Genomic DNA, 21505 nt, shown 5'->3' with positions numbered 1-21505 from the left:
GACAGCTGCAGCTCTTGTGTTGCTGTCCTGTGTCACGCTGCGCTTTGTGAGCTCATCCTCCCCACGCTGGCAGGGCTGTGTTTGCTGGGCAGAGCGCAAGTCTCATCTCTCGGGGTTACACACTTGGCTGCTTTGGGGGCTGCTTGGTGACCCAGATGGCCCTTTGCACCTTTTCTTGTCTTCCAAGGGATCTTCTCAGATTCCTGTGTCAGAGAATTCATAGGCTGGATTGTATTTCATAGAAACAAGTATTCTGTTTCACCAAAAGGAACTGAAATTAAGTTGTCAACTAGACAGCTAGTTAAAGTTGTTAGAGTTTCCAGGTAGATAAATACAAACTGAAAACTTACTAAACTGCTGTACAAAAGGGTTTGCTTTTGGGCTGTTGTTTTCTTTTTTTTCCCCCCCCACCTTTACATATCACTTAGATAAAAAGATTTTTAAGAGTTTTAGGTTAACTTGACTCATGGAGGTGTTTTGCCTAAATCAGTAGCATTATAGACTTTAAATTGTTCATAGATAGGTATTTATTCTCCTCTAAATGTTGTCAGTAGGGAATTACTTTCCTTTATAGGAAGTTTATATTAATATTTAAGGGAATTTCACAGCTTCTGTTCATTAATTGTAGAATATGCCCAAGTGCCTATGAAAAAAATTATAATGGCATTGATATTTCATCCTGAAGGGTCTCAAAACAATTTACAGATTGGTAGTATAACCACACTGAAATGCACCCAGCTTCTTGGTGGAACATGGCAGCTGTTTAATAGCCCATAGCAAAACTATGCAACAGCAGGTTGTGCGAAAAGAGATGAATATGGATCAAATACAAATTGGCAGTGGAGGATTTAGGTACTGTGCTCTAATTAAAGTTAGGTGAAGTGGAATTCCAGCAGAATATTGAGTCTGTGTATGGAGTGGCACACTCTGTCTACCCGCAGCTCCTGGTGGCAGGCCCTGTGGTTAGTCCATGTGAGAGACCGGCAGAAGGCTGTTAGCTGAAATCCACTCCCTGATGGATGCTGCAGACCAGCATTTGACAAACACATTTAATTGTGAATACTTTGCTGCTTTCACTTGCAGAGGGGCTTATTAAAAACATTTGATGTTAAAATGGGTGCCTGGTGGGGATGTTGGGCAGATGTGGCAATAGGTTTTGATGAGGGTGGCAAAATTTTTTGGCTTGACTACTTAGCTATAATAATTACTTTTAAAAGAAAACTGAATGCTACTGGAGGAAGCCGTGTTGCTGGAAGCTGCCCAAGTTGTGATGACTGAGAGGTGGGTTTTTCTAAATGTGGAGGATTAATGTGGTAGGAAAAAGGCAACAAGATGCTACCTGACAACAATTCCCTTAGATCACTGTCAGCTTGAGATGAATTTTGACCTGTAACTAACTAAGGCTGTATGATGTATAGGTCTAACACTTCCCATTGCAACTTGGTTTTGCCGCTTGTGATATAATACATCTGCAAACCTTTTTTTGCTCTAGCAAAGTGTATAGAGGTCTAAAAGCACCATAGCTCTCTGCAAAACATGCCAAATTTAAAAGGAGCTAACATGACTTGAACTTTTCCACATGCTTTAGTATGCATGCATGTATGTATTTATTTATTTGGATAATTGGGTTTTCCCTCAGCTAAGGAAAGGCTGGTGCTGCTGACATTACAATGTGTTTGTGAAGAAAGACTGATACCACAACACATGCAAGCAACTGCAAGGTCATTACTTACCCAGCATAATTAGAACATCCATTCCGAGGGATGGAAACATTTAAAAGATAAAGAGTGAATTTAAAAATGATTCTTCCCAATGCAGTTTTTTCATAATTATAGTTCTAACAGCTTGTGGTGATGGTAGAATCAGCTACTTAAGAAAAATTAGAAGCCTCATTCAGGGAAGATGATCCCTCAAGAGACCTTGTGTTGTCATTTCTTAAGAACCTTGAGCAGAAACCTCATTCTGGATGCTGTGTATTGTTTTGATGTATAGAGGGTATACTTAGCTTATTATGGCCAATGCTGGATATTTTAATTAAAAACACAAGAACAGCCACAGATGTATTGTTTTCCCCTCATTCTTTCCCTTGTCTGTGTGCAAAAGAGCAAGTGTACTCCCAGCCCTGCAAGGAAAGAATACCATGGCAGATAGGCAGAAAAAAAGCAGTAGCTTTCCTAAATTCACATGTGACATATCTTAGCATCAAAATTCTCATTGCAGCACACAAACATTTTGCAGCTCTCTGAGCTTTCTGTACTTGCCAAAGGGAGGTGGGACATAAAGAGGAAAAACAAAGCAAAACAAATAACCATGCCAGTCACCGCATTTAATTTATGAGCAAGATTATTGTTTTACAAATAACCTTCATGATAAACAAGGTCTCATGGCAACATTTTCAACTGTGCTTTTATCAAGGCTCTCTGAGCAGCATGTGTAATATGCCTGGCAATCGAATCACAGCTGTGCGCCTGGGTAGGGAATCTCTGCGGAGACAACACTTCCTTAATTTAAACAATTGTAGGCTGCAGGATTTCAAAAATTTCAGCTGACTTTAACTGTCACTAGCCCAAGCACCTTTATCCCCAGGCGAGCAGCAGCAGCTGGATTTCATTTCCTGCTGCCAGACTGTCCGACATCTTTGCTGAACATCCCGGGAACAGAGCGTCTTTACTTTAAGGATTTTATTCAAGGTGACAGCTCCTCACACTTTAGCGTTCAGATCACCTCAAGTAGCTGAGATATCAGTGAAAATGAGAGCACTTCTCCAGCAAACTCCAAATTTAGATTGACTGAGGTTATCCTTAGGCCTCTAGACCCAGCCTCCACGACAGCACAGGCCTGCCAGTAACTTTAAAACTACAGTGGAGTTTGTAATGATGTCTGGGGAGAAATATTCTGCCAGAGCAGTGGAGGATACTATAAGCGATAGGAAATGATGTCAGATTTAGTTAGGACTGGAGACAGTGTTAGAATATACTTGGCATAATATGGCACCGGTATCTCTGTCAGCATCTCTGTTTTCTGTCACCGCACACAATCCCAGGCCTGTCTGTAGCCCTGACAGTGTCTTTTCAGATCAGGTTATTGCCAACTTGGAGACTGGCTCAGCACAGCACCATACAGCCCCCTTTGTTTGAAGTCTGCCCTTTTGTCATTAATGCACTTGATGTCTATTTAAATCTGACGGTGAATACAGTATCTGTTTTCCTGTCAGGAGATCATTGACAATATTAATACCTCATGTCCTTGCCTCATTTTCTAAGCACTGACACCTAGCTATAGTCTCCAGCATTCATCAAACAGCACTCTCTCACCAGCATCTCTATAAACAGTCTTGCTTCCAGTCCTTAAGAAATGCAGCAGACCTCAAACAAGACTTTTATCGATGCCAGTGAAAAAGGATTCCAAAGAATGTCGTTAATAAACTGCTCGTATCCTTTGCATTTTGAGCTCTGAATGTCCTTGTTACCTACTTGGGACATCTGTTTAGGGAAAGAATAACTTGGTTGTCATTAGACTCTTGTTTAGGAATACTGTTATCATCCTTTGCATGTGGAAACTGCTTGACTAGTGAAATTATTGAAATTGAAATTATTGAAGAAAGCTCTGTGCAGGAGGGGAAAATGATCAGGCACTGCACTGTATAGCTCCCACTGCATTTGCATTATCCTGAAGAGGAGTGTTTTTCACAACAAATGACAGGCTGATCTATTTCCCCCCCATAACCCTCATAGGAGCGTGTTACCATCATGATGTCTTAGAGAGGAAGAAGAGCATGGATTTAGATTAATCTTTCATGACCCATGCCTTCCAAAGCTTTAGTATCTTATCTTATGTATCTTAACTATATCCAGACACTATACTGGAAAACAATGGCACAGAATATAAAAGCTTGCATAGTTAATTCATACTGCAAGTGGGAACAGTAACAGCTGTGTGAGTTCTGGAAATCTAAAGCAAGAAAGAATTGAAGATCTGCTCCTCCCCCTTCTTTACCCTTTATGCAAGGCAGTGCTTGTCTCCTTTGGGCTAGGTTATGTTTGCCCTTATGGAGGTGAGCTGGATACTGCAGTGACTGCTCTGGTAAGACACTCCCAAGGCAGAGGAGACCCTTCCACCTTCTTTCTGCTCATGGGAGATGACTTTAATTTGAGTATACATGTCTGAGGGCTCAAAGAGCAACGCTGCTAGTAAAATTTAGCATCTTTGAGCATGTTCACAGGTGGGATGTAACTGTGAACTTACGCTTTCACATACCACTTAGTACCACCAGAGGGGATGCTTTTGAATAAGGTAGTGAGATTTGCAGGTATGTGTGTCTCACCCACAGCAGTTAAGCCTTCCTCAGGCATCTTTCTGCATGTACTCACTGTGAATAATGTGCCTTGCCTCCCAAAACCAGTATTATGGCTAATTATTGAAAGCATCCCACATGTGCCAATATTTAGCGTAATTAAATTGTATCTTGCTCATGGGATGTTGCAGTGTTGTTTGGAGAGATACTTTGGAAATGTTTTTATTGAATATTTATTTGTATGTATAAAAATGCTGGAGTCTGGGGAGGCCAACTGTTCTGGCCCATGTCTGTCGATGGCTTCCCATATAGATTTCAGCCACTCCCTTCAGCTCTCTGTCACTGAAAACAAAGATGATTTAGGTGCTTGCAGTATGACTTTGGAAAAGTTTGACAGGTTTTTCCAGGATCCACATTAAACTGGCATTATTTGCTGTTGAGGTTTTGGGGGTATTGTTTTGTTTGTTTTGGGGTTTTTTTTCTTTTTGGTTTCATTCATCAGGAAAATTTTTTAAGCACATAGCAGGGAGACAGCAGAAAGCACAAAATATAAATTCAACCCAGACTTTGTGGTTTTTTAGAAGCAGGAGAGAAGTACTCTGGTTTAAAACACACTGTATAATGTTTCAGTGTTATTTAGTTCTAGTTTTGAAGATACTCATGGATGTATGTTTAACAGGATAACTCATGTAGGTATTTAAACACATTTTTCAAATGTATTCAATGCTGCTGATTGAAATGGCAATACTGAATATTTGAAATGCACAAACTTTCTTTCTTTTGCAGGACAAGAGAAAATGCTCCTTTCCTTCTTTCAAATTTCCCAAGTTATGTGCTTTATTGCATGTTATTCTACTTCCATCCTAACTGTAATTCATTTCCTTTTTATTGTAGGCATTTTGGGGAAATGTCGCTACATTTACTATGGAAAACATTCCGAGGGCAACAGATTCATCCGAGATGACCAGCTATAAAACACAGTGCTGTTTGGTGCCTCTTCAATCCCTCCACATGAGAAGCACAAATCACATTTACATTTTAAGCATGTAACTAAAGTCCTCTAGTGCCTTCTGCTGACTTTGCCAAGCCTGTCAAGATCATCCTTCTATCTTAGTCTGAGTAGTCACATCGAGATTGACATGATTGCCTTTAAGCAGGTCCCATCCACCAGCGTGACAGACAGCTGCAGCCGAGCAGGGGGCTGGCAGGGGAGCACGGTGATGGATGGCCTGGCCCGAGTGCTGCAGAGAGCAGGGTCACACCTGGGGCTGGGCCGAGCCCGCTGCATCCGCGGCGCCTCCCAAAGCACGCCCTTATCTCTGCCTGGCCTGCTCTGCCAAAGTGCCGCTGATACCCGAGTGTTTATAAAGGAGAGGGGCTGTAATTTCAGATGAAACAGCCCTTATCTGTTCTTCTCTTTTTCCCTGTGAATTAAGTGCTTGTGTTTCTATCGTCTCGTACATGCTTACACAAATCCTTTCACAGTTTGGTAGCACACCCACCCACCCCCCAAAATGAGCCTAGATGGATTATTTTTTCTTTCAGCAAGGAAAAATATATATCCTGACATCATTTTGGCCATGCAAAGCACTGTCAATTTGTATGGATGTTTATATGCAAAGGAAAAGGATTTTATAATTTCCCAGACAAATTTTTCTAATTCTTGAATCACATCTTGATGTTTACTAGCTCTTACCTTCAGAAAAGTGAACATTTCTTTATGTTCTAAAATAATTGTCATTGCTTAACTGTTTACACTTGGAAGTCCTTGTTAGTGATATTGATAGTGTGTATTATTCCTGGTTTATTGCACAAGCTATTTCTAACTTTTAGGGATTATGTTTATAATTAAATGCTTAAATTTGGGGAAAAAAAGTGCTTAAAAGGAGTGATATAAATCTGCCACCAGATGGGTGTGATTATTCAGAGGGGAGAAAGGTCAACAAAGGTAACTGGTGGAATTAGCATAATTAGCAGCTTTACTAATATATTAGAGAGACGATATCTACCTTTTGATATCTATGTAAGAAAGGCTATTATCAAATTTTCAGTCAAGAAAATAAAAAGGCATGGTGAATTTTCTGCTTTTCTGATAAAGAGATTGGACATATTTAGAATCATTAACTTGTTACTTTGGAAAAAAATAAAGTCTCATACTTCATGCATATGTTGTGTTAAATTCTACTTGATACGATGGGATTGGCCAAGGAATATGCAAAAATTCTGACCTCTTGGCTGTTCCAAACCCATTCATAACTGATCCCAGCTGAGAGCTATCAATGCCTAGCTGTTCTTGGTTTGTTTGAAATTACTTGGTGGTCTTTATTCACTTTCCTGTTTAAAAAACCAACATACTAGTCTTTAGAAACTGTCTACCTTGGGGGCTTTTATCAGCTGGCATTACAGGTGGAAGTGACCTGAACATGGAAGGCAGTGGTGAAAGCAGATGTGACTGGTGAAATAGTGAGGCACTGGCTGGGTGCCAGAGGAAAGCTTGCTGCTGCTCGGCATTTTAGGCCTCACTCAGTAAACGGAAGCCTTTGCTCACTCTGCAAGTATATAATAAATCTTAAACAGATACTTAAAACCGCTGATGAACACAGAACGATCCAGTTCACACCACTTGTAGCTCAAATGGAGCTCTGAGATGTTTGAATGGTGTCTGGAAAGCACGTTCTAGCCACTGGTCATGCCTCTTCTAATGTCATACATGACCACAAATGAAAGGCCAATTCAAATGGCAAGTCCGAGGAGATACCAGATAAATGAAAACTACATGCCTTTTTCTTTAATCAAAAATAATAATAGAAATATTTAGGGCACTTGTCATCTGTTTTGGTCACCAAAATAACAGCAATCTTAGTTTGTTCCTATCATGATGTCTGTTTTGAATGCCTCCACACATTTTGGCCATGGCAATGTTATAGGCAGCAGGATTTGGAATAGGGATGTTTAGAATAACCTAATGTCACTTTCAGTCTGTTTGCATATATGTTCTTGTCTTTATAAAAGGCTTTAACCCTGCCTCAAACAATAAACAGCACTTGCAAACTGACCGCATGATTTTTCCATCTTTATTTTGCTTGTTTACTTTTCCTAATGTCAAAACCATTTGTATCATTTTCAGGAGTGTTTTTTTCCTAGCAAAGCTTTGGAGGCAAAAATATTTTTGGAATGAAATTTGAACAAATTCTCCTCCACTTTGGATTTTGTTTTCAGTTGGGGGATTATGTACCTAGAATTAAATATGGTAAAGCCCTAATTGAAATCTGCTTGAAAGACATTCACATTAAATGTCTCTGATTCTGGAAAATCCAAAAGAAAATCTGTGAATAATTGCTTTGTATTACTAGCGTGGATTAAGATATTATTTAAAAACATGCATGGATGTGTATTACTGTTTATGCAAACATCTTTTTTCTTTTTAAATATGCAGAGCATTATATTTTCAGATATGTTCTGCTGAAATTCTGGTTCAAGAGATGGCAGAATTTTCACACTTGGGGTTGCTACTTGTACTTGGTTCATTCCTAAGTGGGAACTGTGCCTGAATTTCTTAAATGAACTATCATTTAGCATGAAAGTTACAGTACAGTAATCTAGGAAGAAGTTCCACTCTCTTTCCTTTGCTCCCCCTTCCCCATATGTGGCCCATTTTTTACTCTCAAGATTAACTAGGCTATTAAAAAATAAAAGATTTGCCTACAAAATTAAAAATATTTTAAAGTATGTGCATTTCAAAGGAACCACTCCAGTCTTAGTTCTTTGAGTTGTAACTTCAGTCTTAGGTTCAGTCTTGAGATGCCCTTTGCCTTTTTTCAGAAATCACAAATGAAGACATGGAGGCAAATGTTTTTACTAGGAGATGCCTAGAGAAGCTGTGCTTACTGCAGTTGTAACTCAGTGTATTGAAAATGTTAATCCCTAACCTTAAAATGAAAAACAAGGAAAAGATCCAAACTAGAAATTCACTTCAATGTCACAAAGATGAATGACCTTCAGTGAAAATCCTGCTGTTGTGGATACACAAACCTAACTTTAGAGCACATTGGCTTTAATTGAATCTGTTGCATGCATAAATGATTTATGGGATTGCTGAAAGTATGTCACCACTGAAGCCACTTTTTTCTCCTTTATTAGGGCTGATTCTCACAGTATTGACTCTAGTATTTGCCTTACTCAAACTGTGAGTATCTTTGAAGTCAATGTGTAGCGATGAGAATTAGAGTTACTAAGTTTTGGAAGGCTGATAGGCAGCCCTTTTAAATGCTTTTGTTCTTTGAGCAGAACATTACTTAATTGCTGAGTGTTGATTTCTCACATCCTTACAGATGAAAAGTCACTGTGTTCTGGTGTACCATTGCTCCCATTTAAGACAGAAGAAAGAAACAAACCTGTTTGTGCTTTTGAAAATGCTTTCTGTAAAATAAAAGGGTTCATTTGCTGCCAGTGGATGTATTTTTCACTCCTGCCAACAGTATGAGTATGTTGGGAAATGTTTGCCCCCAGCAGAACTTTGCTGGATGCAGCCTTTGTGGTGAAGTTCTGAATCAGCCCATTTTATACTGACTCACATTGAGTCTTACCACATATTTCTTCTTAATGTGGTGTGAGAGTTGGCACATGAATCTCTGCTTGCCCACTTTGGGAAAGTTTATTGTCTTCATTCTGTAGATCTGTCTGTCTTTTTGCTTTGTTAAATGGTTGGCATATGTGAAAGAAAGAGATGAAATTCAGCTTTCCAGAGGTGTAACCATATAGCCAGACTGACTCTTTATGTTTGACATGGATTTTGAAGTATCTGTTTGCAGGTTCAGCCTGCAGAATCTGACAGCAAATCAGGTGATAAGGAGTCAGGGGTCTAGCATGGCCTGCTAGCTGTTGTCCTCTGTTACCGAAGATCTCTGTGTCCTTGTCTGCTCAATTGTCATCTCATTGCACTGCAAGCAAATGATGGCACAAAGTTTTTAAAGAGAAATTTCTTCTTCTCTGCTCATAGTATAACAATTGAAATGCACAGTTGTTTTTTCGGTGGTTTTATATCTACACATGATAACTGTTACATCTCACTGGTTAGTCTTTTTCTGCTACTTAGTTAAAAGCTATTTCTCCCAGTCTTTTATACTCCTAGTAATGGGAATACAACAAAACAAACAACATATGATTGTGAGAAAATAAGCATGTAAAAATCTTACTATGGGACCATGCCTATGCTAACAACTCTGAGGGACAGGTGTGCAGGCACAGAGTTTGTGTTAATTGGGGTGGGGCTGGGCTGAGCCTCATCCCCCATGGGCACAGCTGTGAGCAGCAGGTGAATCCCATTGGAGCTGATGAGCCATGGAGTGCCCAGGGGCACTGAGCAACCACCAAAGGGAACAGAGGGCACACAGGTGCAGTGCATCAGCAGGAGGGGATAAAAGGCTGGGCTGAAGAACAAGAGGGAGAGATGCCTCAAGTCTTCTGATGAGGTATGGTGTTACTCTGTTTGGGCTGAAGCTTTTTGATCTTGTAAGGTGATGCTCTGTGTGTTGTGGCTGCCTCGACTGTGACATCTGCTGTGGTATCTGCTGTGACACAGGTGAGCATTGTTATTCACAAACACATCTAAGTGGATTGATGGACCAAGATCCTGATTGGAAGCCTCAGAGTTAGCCTGTGAGTGTGGACAACTGCTGAAGCCTTTGATTTTCTGGTGCCTCTCTTGGCTAGAGAAAGTTGTCTTGCCTAAAATGAGTTAATGCTCATTTCTGCTAATGTTATCCAAATACCTTACCAAGATTATATACTTGGATTATATAAGAGCTAGGCCTGAGAAAAATGGCTTCTTCCAGTGATTTATAACCTGCTCCTAAGAAGCCTTAAGAGTATTTTCTTTGGCTTTTGCTATGTGAGAACATTCAGGATATACTCAGCACTCCTACTTCATCACAACTAGCTGAATTAATATATTTTCCGCATGCAGTTCTAAAGCAGCTGAATCTTTCTAAAAGTTACCTTTTAGGTTAGGTGACTCTGATGGACTTGCCTCTGGTGGTGTTGTCAACCTGAAGCTGACCCTTCCTTAGAGTTGCTGACAATTAGATTAAGGTTTCAGATCAGGATTTTCACAAGCCTTCAAGGAGCAGATATTTTTAAGGACAAGCTAAGTCGTGGTCATGGCACATTCACAAAATATCATCATCATCTCAGAATCCTCAGCATTTTAAGGAAAACAGCGTCTTGGAAAATATGTTTAGTTCTAGCTTCATTGTGTTCATAGGTTTTAACGTGAAATATATTCTGCATTGTCCATTACATGCAAGTTTTAGGCTGTGAGACCAAGTTTCTAAAGGTGTTCAAAGCATCCTTCAAAACAAGTGTAAAATCTCTTGCAAATATTTTGCATTCTGATTGAAACTTTTGCTGCCAATTCAAAGCCAAAACTGTAAAGTCAAATTTGGGGATTTTTAGCCTAGTTTTATCTTAATCTACAACTTTTATAACAGATCACTGAACTCTCATCCATAATTCCTCTTAGAAAAGAACTACATCTTAATGATATTGTAGCTTTATAGGAAAAGGAAGGAAGCAGTTTGGAAATGTCTGTATTAAATGTAAGATTTAATTCAGTATTTTATTTGGAAATAAAGAGGAGCTTCACAGGATCTCTTCAGATCCCACTCTGGAGAACATAAATGGCAGAATTGTGCAGCTTAAATTCTACCTTACTTTTACAACGAAATTGGGAAAATAAAGTAAAGAATATGAAGGTAACCAAAAAATATATTCCTGACTTTATTTTTATCTGCAATTTTCCTCCTACTTTTAATTTAACAGTGCTTTTGCAGTTGAGTATTTAAGATTCACTACAGGAAAAACAAAGAAAGAAGATTTCGTAAGACAATCTGCTTATTCATTTTATAGTCTTCTCTGATTTTTTAAAGACCTTTTGAACAATGTGAGCACTCAATTAACTGGCATTGTGTATCTACCAAGTAAGCAGACAGTTGTGGACTTCAGGGAATTTCCAAACACATATGCTGTTCAACCTTAGCAATTTTCTTTTACCTAGGAATTGTTTTCAGAAATTCCCTTATAATGAAATTTCTGTTTAAGTTGATAGCTGTAAATGAGGGCACAGTTGCTTCATTTCCTTTTGACAACAAGCCAAATTTATCCCTGGTGGAACTCCATTGATTTAACTCTACTTGAGCTAAGTTACACTGGGGATGAATTTGACCCAGCTTGAGATTTTTTTCTATTCATCTCTTCTTTAATTTCCTTTAGCTTAGTAGTCACTTTAGGGCTGGACAGAGAATTACAATGCAAGAGAGGCGAAAAGCAAAACTTCTCTGCTCAAGAGTCATTTCCTTTTTAATACCCTACTGATTTAGCCATGACTTGTAATGTGTTTCAGGTAGCCAAATTTCAACATCAATTTTGGAAGGAAGTTCACTATACTTTGAGTCTCTTTCCTTGGCTACTTCCCAAACCACCAAATCACCACCTACTATACAATGCACATATTATAAAAGGCAGTGTTAATGTCAGTGCTGTGGGATAAACTGCAGTTGTCATGGGGTGCCTGGTAGGGTTAGCTGGAGCTCCCCTGATTGTCCCCTCTGTCCAGTACTTGAGATGGGGGTACAGCTTTGGGATCTCTACATCTGTGATGCCCAGCATATCTTCCCCCAAACCACCCCTTGCAGCGCCTGGATTTCTGTTCTGCAAGTCCTGCATGGTTTCTGCCCACGTGGTAATCATGCCAGCCTTTTTTTTTTTTTTGCCTTGTAAGTTCAGGGTTTTGTGTGTTCACACCCAATAAGTTTCAAGTTTGAGCAAAAGCCGAAAGCATCGTTCAGCCAAAATCTCTGCTGAGCTGTATGTGGTTTTCATCTGAAACTGTAAATCCACTGTGTTCACTGAGGGTTTAGCAAAACTGGCCTGAATGTCAGACCTCTAGCAGCTCTCCCAAATCTGGCTAGTTCTGGGTTTCATTACAAAAAGATTGCACAGCTCTAGCTAAGCCCTCATTTTCCACTTTCAGATAAATGCTTTCTCAGCTGTATTTATGAGGCTTAGCGTAAAAAACCCCTACCAGCTGTTAATGTTAATCACAAGTTTATATCATAAGCACATTCTGAGTCTTATCCTCTTTCCATTCATGTCAGTGGCAAAGCTTTCAACATCAGTGGCAGTAGGAGCAAATATCACAAAATAAAGTAATGCACACTCAGTTTAAAAGGAAAAAATAAAGGTCTGTCTTAAACCAACAAAGTCAGGGTAGGATTCTGTACTGTTCAATGTCTTACACCATCTGCACATTCCCTTTTGCACCCTGAAGTACTTAGTGGTAATATAGAAGCAAGCATAAGGCTCAGGGTCATGCTGGAACAGTTGGCATTTTCTTATGGGTCATCAAAATAGATATTAAAACAGGGCATTTGACATAAGGAACCAAAAGATGTGATATAAAATGTTGTATTCATATTGTTGCATATCATATTTCCTCAGTCTCATACCTTCTGGGTGGTTTTCTCATGGCAGATCTTCACAGCAGTGGTGTTGTAGCTTCTCAGTCAGGGCTCCTCTCCAAGGCTCTCCCTGACCACCCCACCCCTTTTATCTCAGTTACCTCCATGGGCTACAGCTGCTGCCCAATCAAGGACATCACAGCTGCAGCCCATTTACAATAACTAGAATCAGGGCAGGGTCACTTCTACAATACAGAGATCTTTTACTGCCATACATATATTTACAATACATGTATTTACTCAGGCCCCTACACATATATTTACTTAGCCCCCTACATTTCCCCCTTTTCTTTTAACAATTTTTCAATTACGCAGTTACAATATACATATCTGTCCCAGCTCCCAGGCTGCCACAGCTCTCGGCTGTCTTGAATACATACAAATCCCTAGATGTTCCCAGGCTCTTTTCCTCAAAGGCCATAGTCTTACAGCTCTCTGAAAAGCCATAGTCTTACAGCTCTCTGCTGTTACAGCTCCTTGATTCAAAGGCCATACTATATTCTAGAGTCCCAGCTCTCAGGCTGCCACAGCTCTCGGCTGTCCAGGGGATTCCATACCTTCATTCGATGTTTGGCTGCATGTTCTTTATCACGTCGGGGTCACCAGATGTTGTATTCATATTATTGCATATCATATTTCCTGAGTCTCATACCTTCTGGGTGGATTTCTCACAGCAGATCTTCACAGCAGTGGTGTTGTTGCTTCTCAGTCAGGGCTCCTCTCCAAGGCTCTCCCTGACCACCCCACCCCCTTAAATCCCAGCTACCTCCATGGGCTACAGCTGCTGCCCAATCAAGGACATCACAGCTGCAGCCCATTTACAATAACTAGAATCAGGGCAGGGTCACTTCTACAATACAGAGATCTTTTACTGCCATACATATATTTACTCAGGCCCCTACATTTCCCCCTTTTCTTTTAACAATTATACAATTACACAGTTACAATATACATATCTGTCCCAGCTCTCAGGCTGCCACAGCTCTCGGCTGTCCTATCTTCCACTGTCCCAGCTCTCTGGCTGCACAGCTCTCGGCTGTCCTTTTTTCTATGATGTCAAGGGGTTCCATACCTTCATTCGATGTTTAGCTGCATGTTCTTTATCACGTCGGGGTCACCAGATGTTGTATTCATATTGTTGCATATCATATTTCCTGAGTCTCATACCTTCTGGGTGGATTTCTCACAGCAGATCTTCACAGCAGTGGTGTTGTTGCTTCTCAGTCAGGGCTACTCTCCAAGGCTCTCCCTGACCACCCCGCCCCCTTTAATCTCAGCTACCTCCATGGGCTACAGCTGCTGCCCAATCAAGGACATCACAGCTGCAGCCCATTTACAATAACTAGAATCAGGGCAGGGTCACTTCTACAATACAGAGATCTTTTACTGCCATACATATATTTACAATACATATATTTACTCAGGCCCCTACAATAAAAAATGAGTGTTATCACCCATACTAAGAAAGAAACCCAGATTCATTAGTTTTGAAGCAGCTGTTGAATGATAAATTTCTGGAACTTTACACAGTGAAAACATTCTTTTATATATCAAAATAGAAATGAATATTATTTTACAAAATTTTAATCTATTCCAAAATTAATTATACTTAAGCTTTTAGAGAGGTCTGGTTGGTTTTCTTTGTGGTTTTTTTCAAATCAAAACTTGAAGAATTTCATCTATAAAGCATCCCGCTGCATTTTTCCAGTTGGATTTAAGGTCTAGCAAGTTCACATTTTGCCAAACTCAAGGGCCAGCTTCACTGAAATTTTTGAAATCTGAATGAACACTGGACCTGCAGACTGTGCTAGTGAACATTTTATAGAAAACAGGAAAGTGATTTTCAGGACTATGAGACTGGATAGGTGGTTTCAGCTTGTGCCAGTTTTAGCAGTTTACTTTAAAAACTTATCAAAGTAAAAATATATGTCCTAGTTTTCCTACTGCAATAATATAGCTAATATAACCTGACCTGAGAGGATGCTGAGATTTAATTAATGAAAATGTTCCAGCTCTATTGGCATAATATACCAAAAGAATCTTGCTTATTCTGTTTTTATTTTATACAAAATGCCATATTTTAAATCCTTTTTTCTTTTCTATTTTTAGTAAAACTAAATCCTAAATGTCACTGTTAATGCTATTGTTAAAATTTATCCTTAAGGGCTTTAAAACATAAATAGCAATGATAACAGTTGTCTTTTTTTGGAGCAGTTTGAATTTGAGGCCACAGTATGACATATTTTCTGGAAGTTATTTTTTTGTGTCATTGCTGCTTATTTGTCTTAAAGCAAAAGAAGGCTGTGACTCTTTTCTTGTTTAATAATGGCTATATCACGTTTGCATAAGTTTTTGTACTTCTTGGCTGGATTGCAGAATCCTTCCTTTTATGCTAAGTCTCACCACCAGCTTGTAGGCCACCTCTCCTCATCCCCCCAGAGAGGAAAAGCAGGATCATGAAGGATTTGGGATTCTTGTTTGTTCTTAAGTAGTCGTGCCTATTTAATTGGTAATATGAAATATATTCTGCTCCTTTCCATCTTTCTTTCTGCTAGTCAGTCACTGATTTCCTAATTGTATGGGATGCTAAAGTGAATTCTTCACTGTGAAGTGATAGTTCTGTTTACATGTTTCTATGATTTGTTTGGTATTTACTTTTTAAGTTAGCCTTGAGTGCAACCAAGAAAAAGGTGACTGCGGAGGCATTCACCTTTAAGGTGAATGCTCGCGTTTAATTGAAGCTTATGAATTTTTATATTTGTAACTATGTTCTGTTATCTAGCAATGAAATAAGTGGGGAAGCAGTGCCTCGGAGAAAAACCAAAAAACTTATTGCCAAAATGATTGAATGCACAGTGTGTTGAGTACCCAGCAAAGGCTGGGCACAGCACTGAGGACTGGAATATGCATCCGTCCAGAGGGAGAGGCTGCATTTTACTTGGAGTTTTGGCAATGCCCTCTGCAATATTTCAGGTTATCCTCTGCTAAATGAGCATCTCCCATCCGAACCCAGGTTTTTCCACAATCAGATGTAAGAAGGCAGAATACTTCCCCGTGAAAAGGAGTTCACCCCTCTAGGACCCCTCTAGACCTAATATGGAATCCATGATATATTTTCAAAAAATGAGATTGAACTGTATGTTTGCACGTATGTACAAGCTCATGTGCCATCATTGCATTTCTCTTCTTTTGTTTTTAAAAATAAGCGGAACAAAAAGCCAAAATAATTATTTTAAGAAAATGAAAATTTTAGGTCCAACTGGTAGTCAAATTCAGCTGAAGTATGGCCAATTGAAACAGGCAAAGAGAGCCCCAGAGAAAAATTACACAGTGTCTGACTGTGTGAAACATGTCTGGCTGTCCATACACAGTCACCAATAACTGCAGGAGAATCTGAAGATCTCCAGCTGCTCAGGGAAAAGGAGAAAAAATTAGTGTTTGTTATATCAATTAAACCCAAAGGGCAAATGTCATAATCAAAGAGTCTAGAATTTTAAGCTTTTTTTTTTGTTTTGAAAGACAAAAAAATCCCAATCAGATCTTAAGAATGACATTTATTTATTTTTCAGTGACTGATATTGACACAAGACTGCTCTCTTCTTCAGAGCTGCATTTTCAAATCCTGGAGTCCTGCCCTGAGACTCCTTGGTGTCCATTAGCAGATCCATTTTCTACCCTTGAACTATGTATTCTTATCAAAATGTTAATTCTTCCAAGCTTTGCAAAAAACACCCCAGTACACAGTGTATTTTATATGCCAAATTATTCCACTTTAATGGAAAAAGAACAGAAATGTTAAGGAATTCGTGTGTATCTGAGTTGCGCACATCAATCTTCTAAGGCGGCACATAACAAAGGTCAGAAATAGCCTAGCGCTGTGTTTTGTGTAGCTCATCATTCTATGAGAAAATGTGCCCAAGTTCCTCCTAAAACATTGTTTTCAAGCGTGGTTACTACTGAATATATTTCTAAATGACAAGGTTTATTTGTCTGTATTTTGATATGTTTAGGGGAAACTCAGGCTGACAGTTAGAGGAGGCAGGAAGAGGGAACCACAACAAGTTCCACCCAAACACAAAATGTCATCTCTTCCCTAGCTAAGATACAGAAGCATCCTGATGAAAAAAAGAGCAGACATTTAAAAGTTTCTGACATGTGTCACAGATGCAGCCATTGAGCCAGTGTTCCTGATGTGGCTCGAAATGACAGCACCCCAGCCATTGGAACTGGCTGCAGGACATTCAAAGTTTGGTGTGTGTCGCATTTAATCCTTGTCATAGCACATCTCGAGAATAAAAAAGACAAATGGACGCAGGCAGTAGTAATAGTTCAAAAAACTTAAAATAAAGCTTGCCAGTCTAATTGATATTATCAAGCTGTGCTAACATTTACCAGCCACCAAGTAGACAGACAGGAGGTCAGCACCCTTTTTTCTACAATTTTCCCCCAAGTCAGAGGGATAAGTCTTTCAAGCTTTCTCTAAGGGTGACCCAAATGCATGAACTGTTTATTCAGAAATAGCACTGACTTGCCAAAGATACTTCTTAATAATCAAAACATATAAAGGCAAAAAGGCTTCAGCCACCGAAGAAGCAACTTGTCATGCATGACCCATGTTATTTATTTACACTAGCTTAGGATCAGGACCATGATGGTGATTATTGTACCAAGGAGCCAATAATTTATTGATTGTACCACCTCTGGATATTTCACATCCTTGTAAGGTTGAGGTGCAGGCAGCATAAAATAACATTCTTTTGGAGTTATCATGTTGGCATGCTCTTTCAAATAGTGTGTCTTTTATTGCTGGCCAAAAAAGTTTGTGTACATAAAATTGATTGTCTGCAGTGGCTCAGGGTCTGCAGCACAGATCACTTGAATCAAGAGCTTCACATCTAGGTTTCCAGAGAATTTATAGTCAACAGCCCCATTAGCTTGTCATTGATTGCAGTGGATGAGTGCCGCCTGCTCCTCATCTAACTTCCAGTTTAACATAGGGGATACTTTTTCATTCAGCAGCCTAGGAGGTGAATAGAGAAGATTCAATTTAAGCATTTTCCAAATACAATCAGCCTCTGATAATGTGAATCCTCTGGCAAGTTGGAAAAAAATAAAAATCCTTTGTATTAAAAAGTCAGTGGTACCTACAGGCTATTGGACTGGTTTCTACTTAAATCACTTGGCTACCTAGGCATGGTGATAAATCAAGCGGGGTTTTAACAGTCCTCCCCATTCTGTATGTTAAGAAAGACTCAAAACATCCACAGCATTACAGTAGTGGAAGAGAAAATTCAATAGAAGAATACATTTAATATACACATTTTTTGTACGGTTTTATTGGAGTATTGAAAAATATATTTGTTACTATCCATTTAGCCATCTTGTTGTTGAGAAGGAATGTTGTATCATTTCGTTGTCTGAAGTTCAAAAATATATTTTAAATAGTGTTTTTACTTTTTATCTTTATACCCAACTGCAGAGCCAAAAGATTGAAAACATTGTAAAAAAACCCCATATATTGGCATAGTTCTCATTAGGTCAGAAATACAAAAAAAAAAAAAAAAAAAAAAAAAATATCCAAAGAGACCTTCACCTTTTTTCCTCTACTCTAAAACACAAGTTTGCAAGAAACCAATTTAGTGTGCTAAGACCTGAATTCTGACTATGTCAAGGTTCTCCCTTTGAAAACACTGATGTTAAAATGTAGATTGGCTTGGTTGCCCCAGAAGAAAAAGATGCTCACAACTGAACATCTGCATTTCACATGGTTTGTTATGCCTTGGCTGTGTTAATGGGGTGTTCAACCAGTGAACCCCTTCCTGTGTGTCTGCATTGGAGGATGGTGGAGAAAGTTGCAGCAGGAGGTGGTGCAGCTGAGAGGCAGAGGAGGCAGTGCTGGCTTTGCCCACAGAGACTCTCTGTGCCAGGCTGAGTTCTTTTTCCACAGTGCTACCAGTGGAGGGAAACAGGCTGGCTGGAAGGTTTGCCCTTTCTGCATGCAACGGGTAGATGGCAGCTTCCATGGTACATGGACTCACCCCAAAATTCACATCCTGGAAGATCTGCAGTTGAGACCCGTAGGGATAGCAGAGAGGAATCCATATAATATTTAATGGTACCTCACAGAGGAAATAAGCCTTGTCTAACTAGCAGCAGAAATGTAAACCAATGCTGCTCTCTGACAGGTCAAGTTTCATCTTGAGAGGCAAACCACGTCCCTTTGTTCCCATTTACAGTGGCACAAGGTGGTTCTGTTGCTGGCAGACCATGACACCTGAAATTGTTTTGCTGAGGGTGGGGACCCTTTCTATGTTGTGAAGACTGATGCACAAAGGACTTGGAATGTAAGAATGTGTAAGCTGAGATGGTAGATTCTTTGTTCTTTTTGGGGACACTATAAAGTCCTTCTGTCAAGATGTGTTTGTACATCTACCTCCTGCAACAAAAGCTTTTACATGTATTATGTTCCTTCACAAACAGTGAAATTAATTATAAAGGATCAGAAAATCAGTAAGAAGAAAGGTATAGAGGGAAAAAGGCACAGGCAACGGCTCATTCTTTTACAGCAATGACAGTGATGAAGAGTATTAAAGGACCTAAAGGATAGAAGAAAAAATTCTGCAATAGTTTTTATAATATATAAATGGCTATAGTTAGCAGTCTTTGTAAATCATGTATGGATCTAATGATCTTTGGAAGTAAGTGTTTTCCACAGGGTAGAGTTAATATTGTGGCAAAAGGACCATCCCTGATCTTCTTTCTCCACTGTGCATCATCTTCCTGTTGAAGACAGGACATAGTTATCTTTGTCCCCTCTCATACACGGGCTATCATCTCGAAGAAACTAGAGACAAGTACAGAAGAGAGACTCTTCATTCAAATTATCGTGTTGGATTCCATCCCCTCATTTTTGTGCCATTGCAGAACAGGTTTGCATACTCTTCAGCAATGTAAGTTCATCATTTCTCTCTGCAGATGAAACTCAGTTTTCTGCCAGATAGTTTCAGAGGATTTATGTAAGCTAGAGATTTCCCATTTGCCTTAATGGGAGGTACCCCACACTGTACAATAGATTAGTGGCACTGCAAAGGAAGATAAGTCAGAAGACCCCTAGAGTGCAATGTTGATTTTAAATATTTCCCTTCTGCTGTAATAACTTCCATAGCATCCTATGCATTATGAAATGCCTGATTGAGATAATTTCCTGCATTGTAAAATAAAGCCATAATTATCATTATTAAGTGTAATTAACTGTACATATGATCACCACAAAGAATAGAAAAAGACAAAGATAGCATGAAAACACTCTAATATAATAATTATTGGTCCATTTGTATTGTCCTTGTTAAATATGCATCCGCTAAATAATTTGATTTCATGTCTTGAGCCGTGCTGCACTCTGCTTATCCTATGCTGATTATAAAGGCTTAATCTTTTCTAGGAATCTTTTTATCATCAGTGTGTGGGAAGGAATGAAAACAAACAAACCTTTATATGTTATTTTGGGCCTCTCCATAACATCCACCATTTCCTAGACTTCTGTTTTCTAGTAAAAATTTTTTACTGATTTTTTGTATTTAATATGAAGGGTCAAGCCTTCTGGTGGTAAAAGTAGTTTAATAGAGATTCAGTTAGAAAATAGTCTTTGCTAGGGAAGAGGAAGGAAAACAATCTTGTGCTGTGCAGCAGCAAGTCCCAACATTGTTGAACAGATTCTGTGGGTTAATGGAGCAGCCTTGACTGCGGGTCTTGAACAGAGTCACTAATTCCAGTGATCTGTTGAGAACTTGGTACCACCTCTGGTTCTCTGACTAGTGGAAAGAAATAGTTACAAAGTTCTTGTGACCTTCAAAGTGTCAGCCTTAGAAAAAACCTTTCACATTTACATCTCATATATTAAGATAGGCCAAAGCTTGAAAGACTTCCTAAAATCAGATAAAATGGTCTGGATCTTTTCTTTGGGATGTAAGCTTGTTTTGTCTGCTCTTCTTAAAAGAGTCTAAATTCAATAAGATTTTTTGGGAAATGAGCTAATTAATGAAAAAATATTTCAGGATTTGGCACTTTTGTAGGAATGTCACAGACTTAATGGGATTAGTTACCAGGAAAAGAGGTTGCAGGACCTCACAATAGTCTGTTTATGCAAAAGAATTAGTTTAATGTGTCCTTGAAGTGAAGCCACTGTAATGATTTCTGAGATCTGCCTCTTGTTCTGGTCAGGTGCCATTTATTTTCCTGCAGCAATATTATAGCAGCATCACTTGTAGTATTTTCTGCTTAGGTCAGAATATCACTGATTTCCAAAAAATAAAAAAAAAATAAAATTTTCAGTTTCCCTGAAGATCTAGAAGTGATACAGCTGAGGTTTGGGTTGCTGCAATATTGTTATTGTTATTATTACTACTACTATTACTACTATTATTACTACTACTATTACTAATACTACTAATTTCTACAACAGTCAGTCACTCTGATAAGGGAAAGGAGCAGTTAGAGAAAGGTTTCAGTGAGGGGCACTAGTGGAATTTTTGCCAATGGATGGATGGCAACTTACTGTGGTGATGGACTTTTTCCTGTACTCTCTCACAGAGGCCGGTTACCTTTTTTAATATAATAAAGGATGAAATAGTTAAATACATCACAGTTTTGCCAATAATAGGTGTTGGTGTATAAGTCTAACTGGCAGTCAGACTGC

At 39.1% G+C, this 21505-nt stretch overlaps 1 protein-coding gene across 1 annotated transcript in view; it reads left to right on the top strand.

Moving 5' to 3' along the window:
- LRMDA (leucine rich melanocyte differentiation associated) overlaps positions 1–6455 on the top strand; it is a 601978-nt gene extending 595523 nt beyond the window's left edge. The window contains exon 7 of the mRNA XM_058029718.1: positions 5189–6455. Within this exon, the coding sequence (XP_057885701.1) occupies positions 5189–5268 (80 nt within the window). The 3' untranslated portion in view covers positions 5269–6455. The remainder of the gene's footprint in view (positions 1–5188) is intronic.
- The last annotated feature ends 15050 nt before the right edge of the window (positions 6456–21505 follow it).

Source organism: Melospiza georgiana, chromosome 8 (genome assembly GCF_028018845.1).
Source record: "Melospiza georgiana isolate bMelGeo1 chromosome 8, bMelGeo1.pri, whole genome shotgun sequence".
NCBI lineage: Eukaryota > Metazoa > Chordata > Aves > Passeriformes > Passerellidae > Melospiza > Melospiza georgiana.
This window is presented reverse-complemented; position numbering and strand designations above follow the sequence as displayed.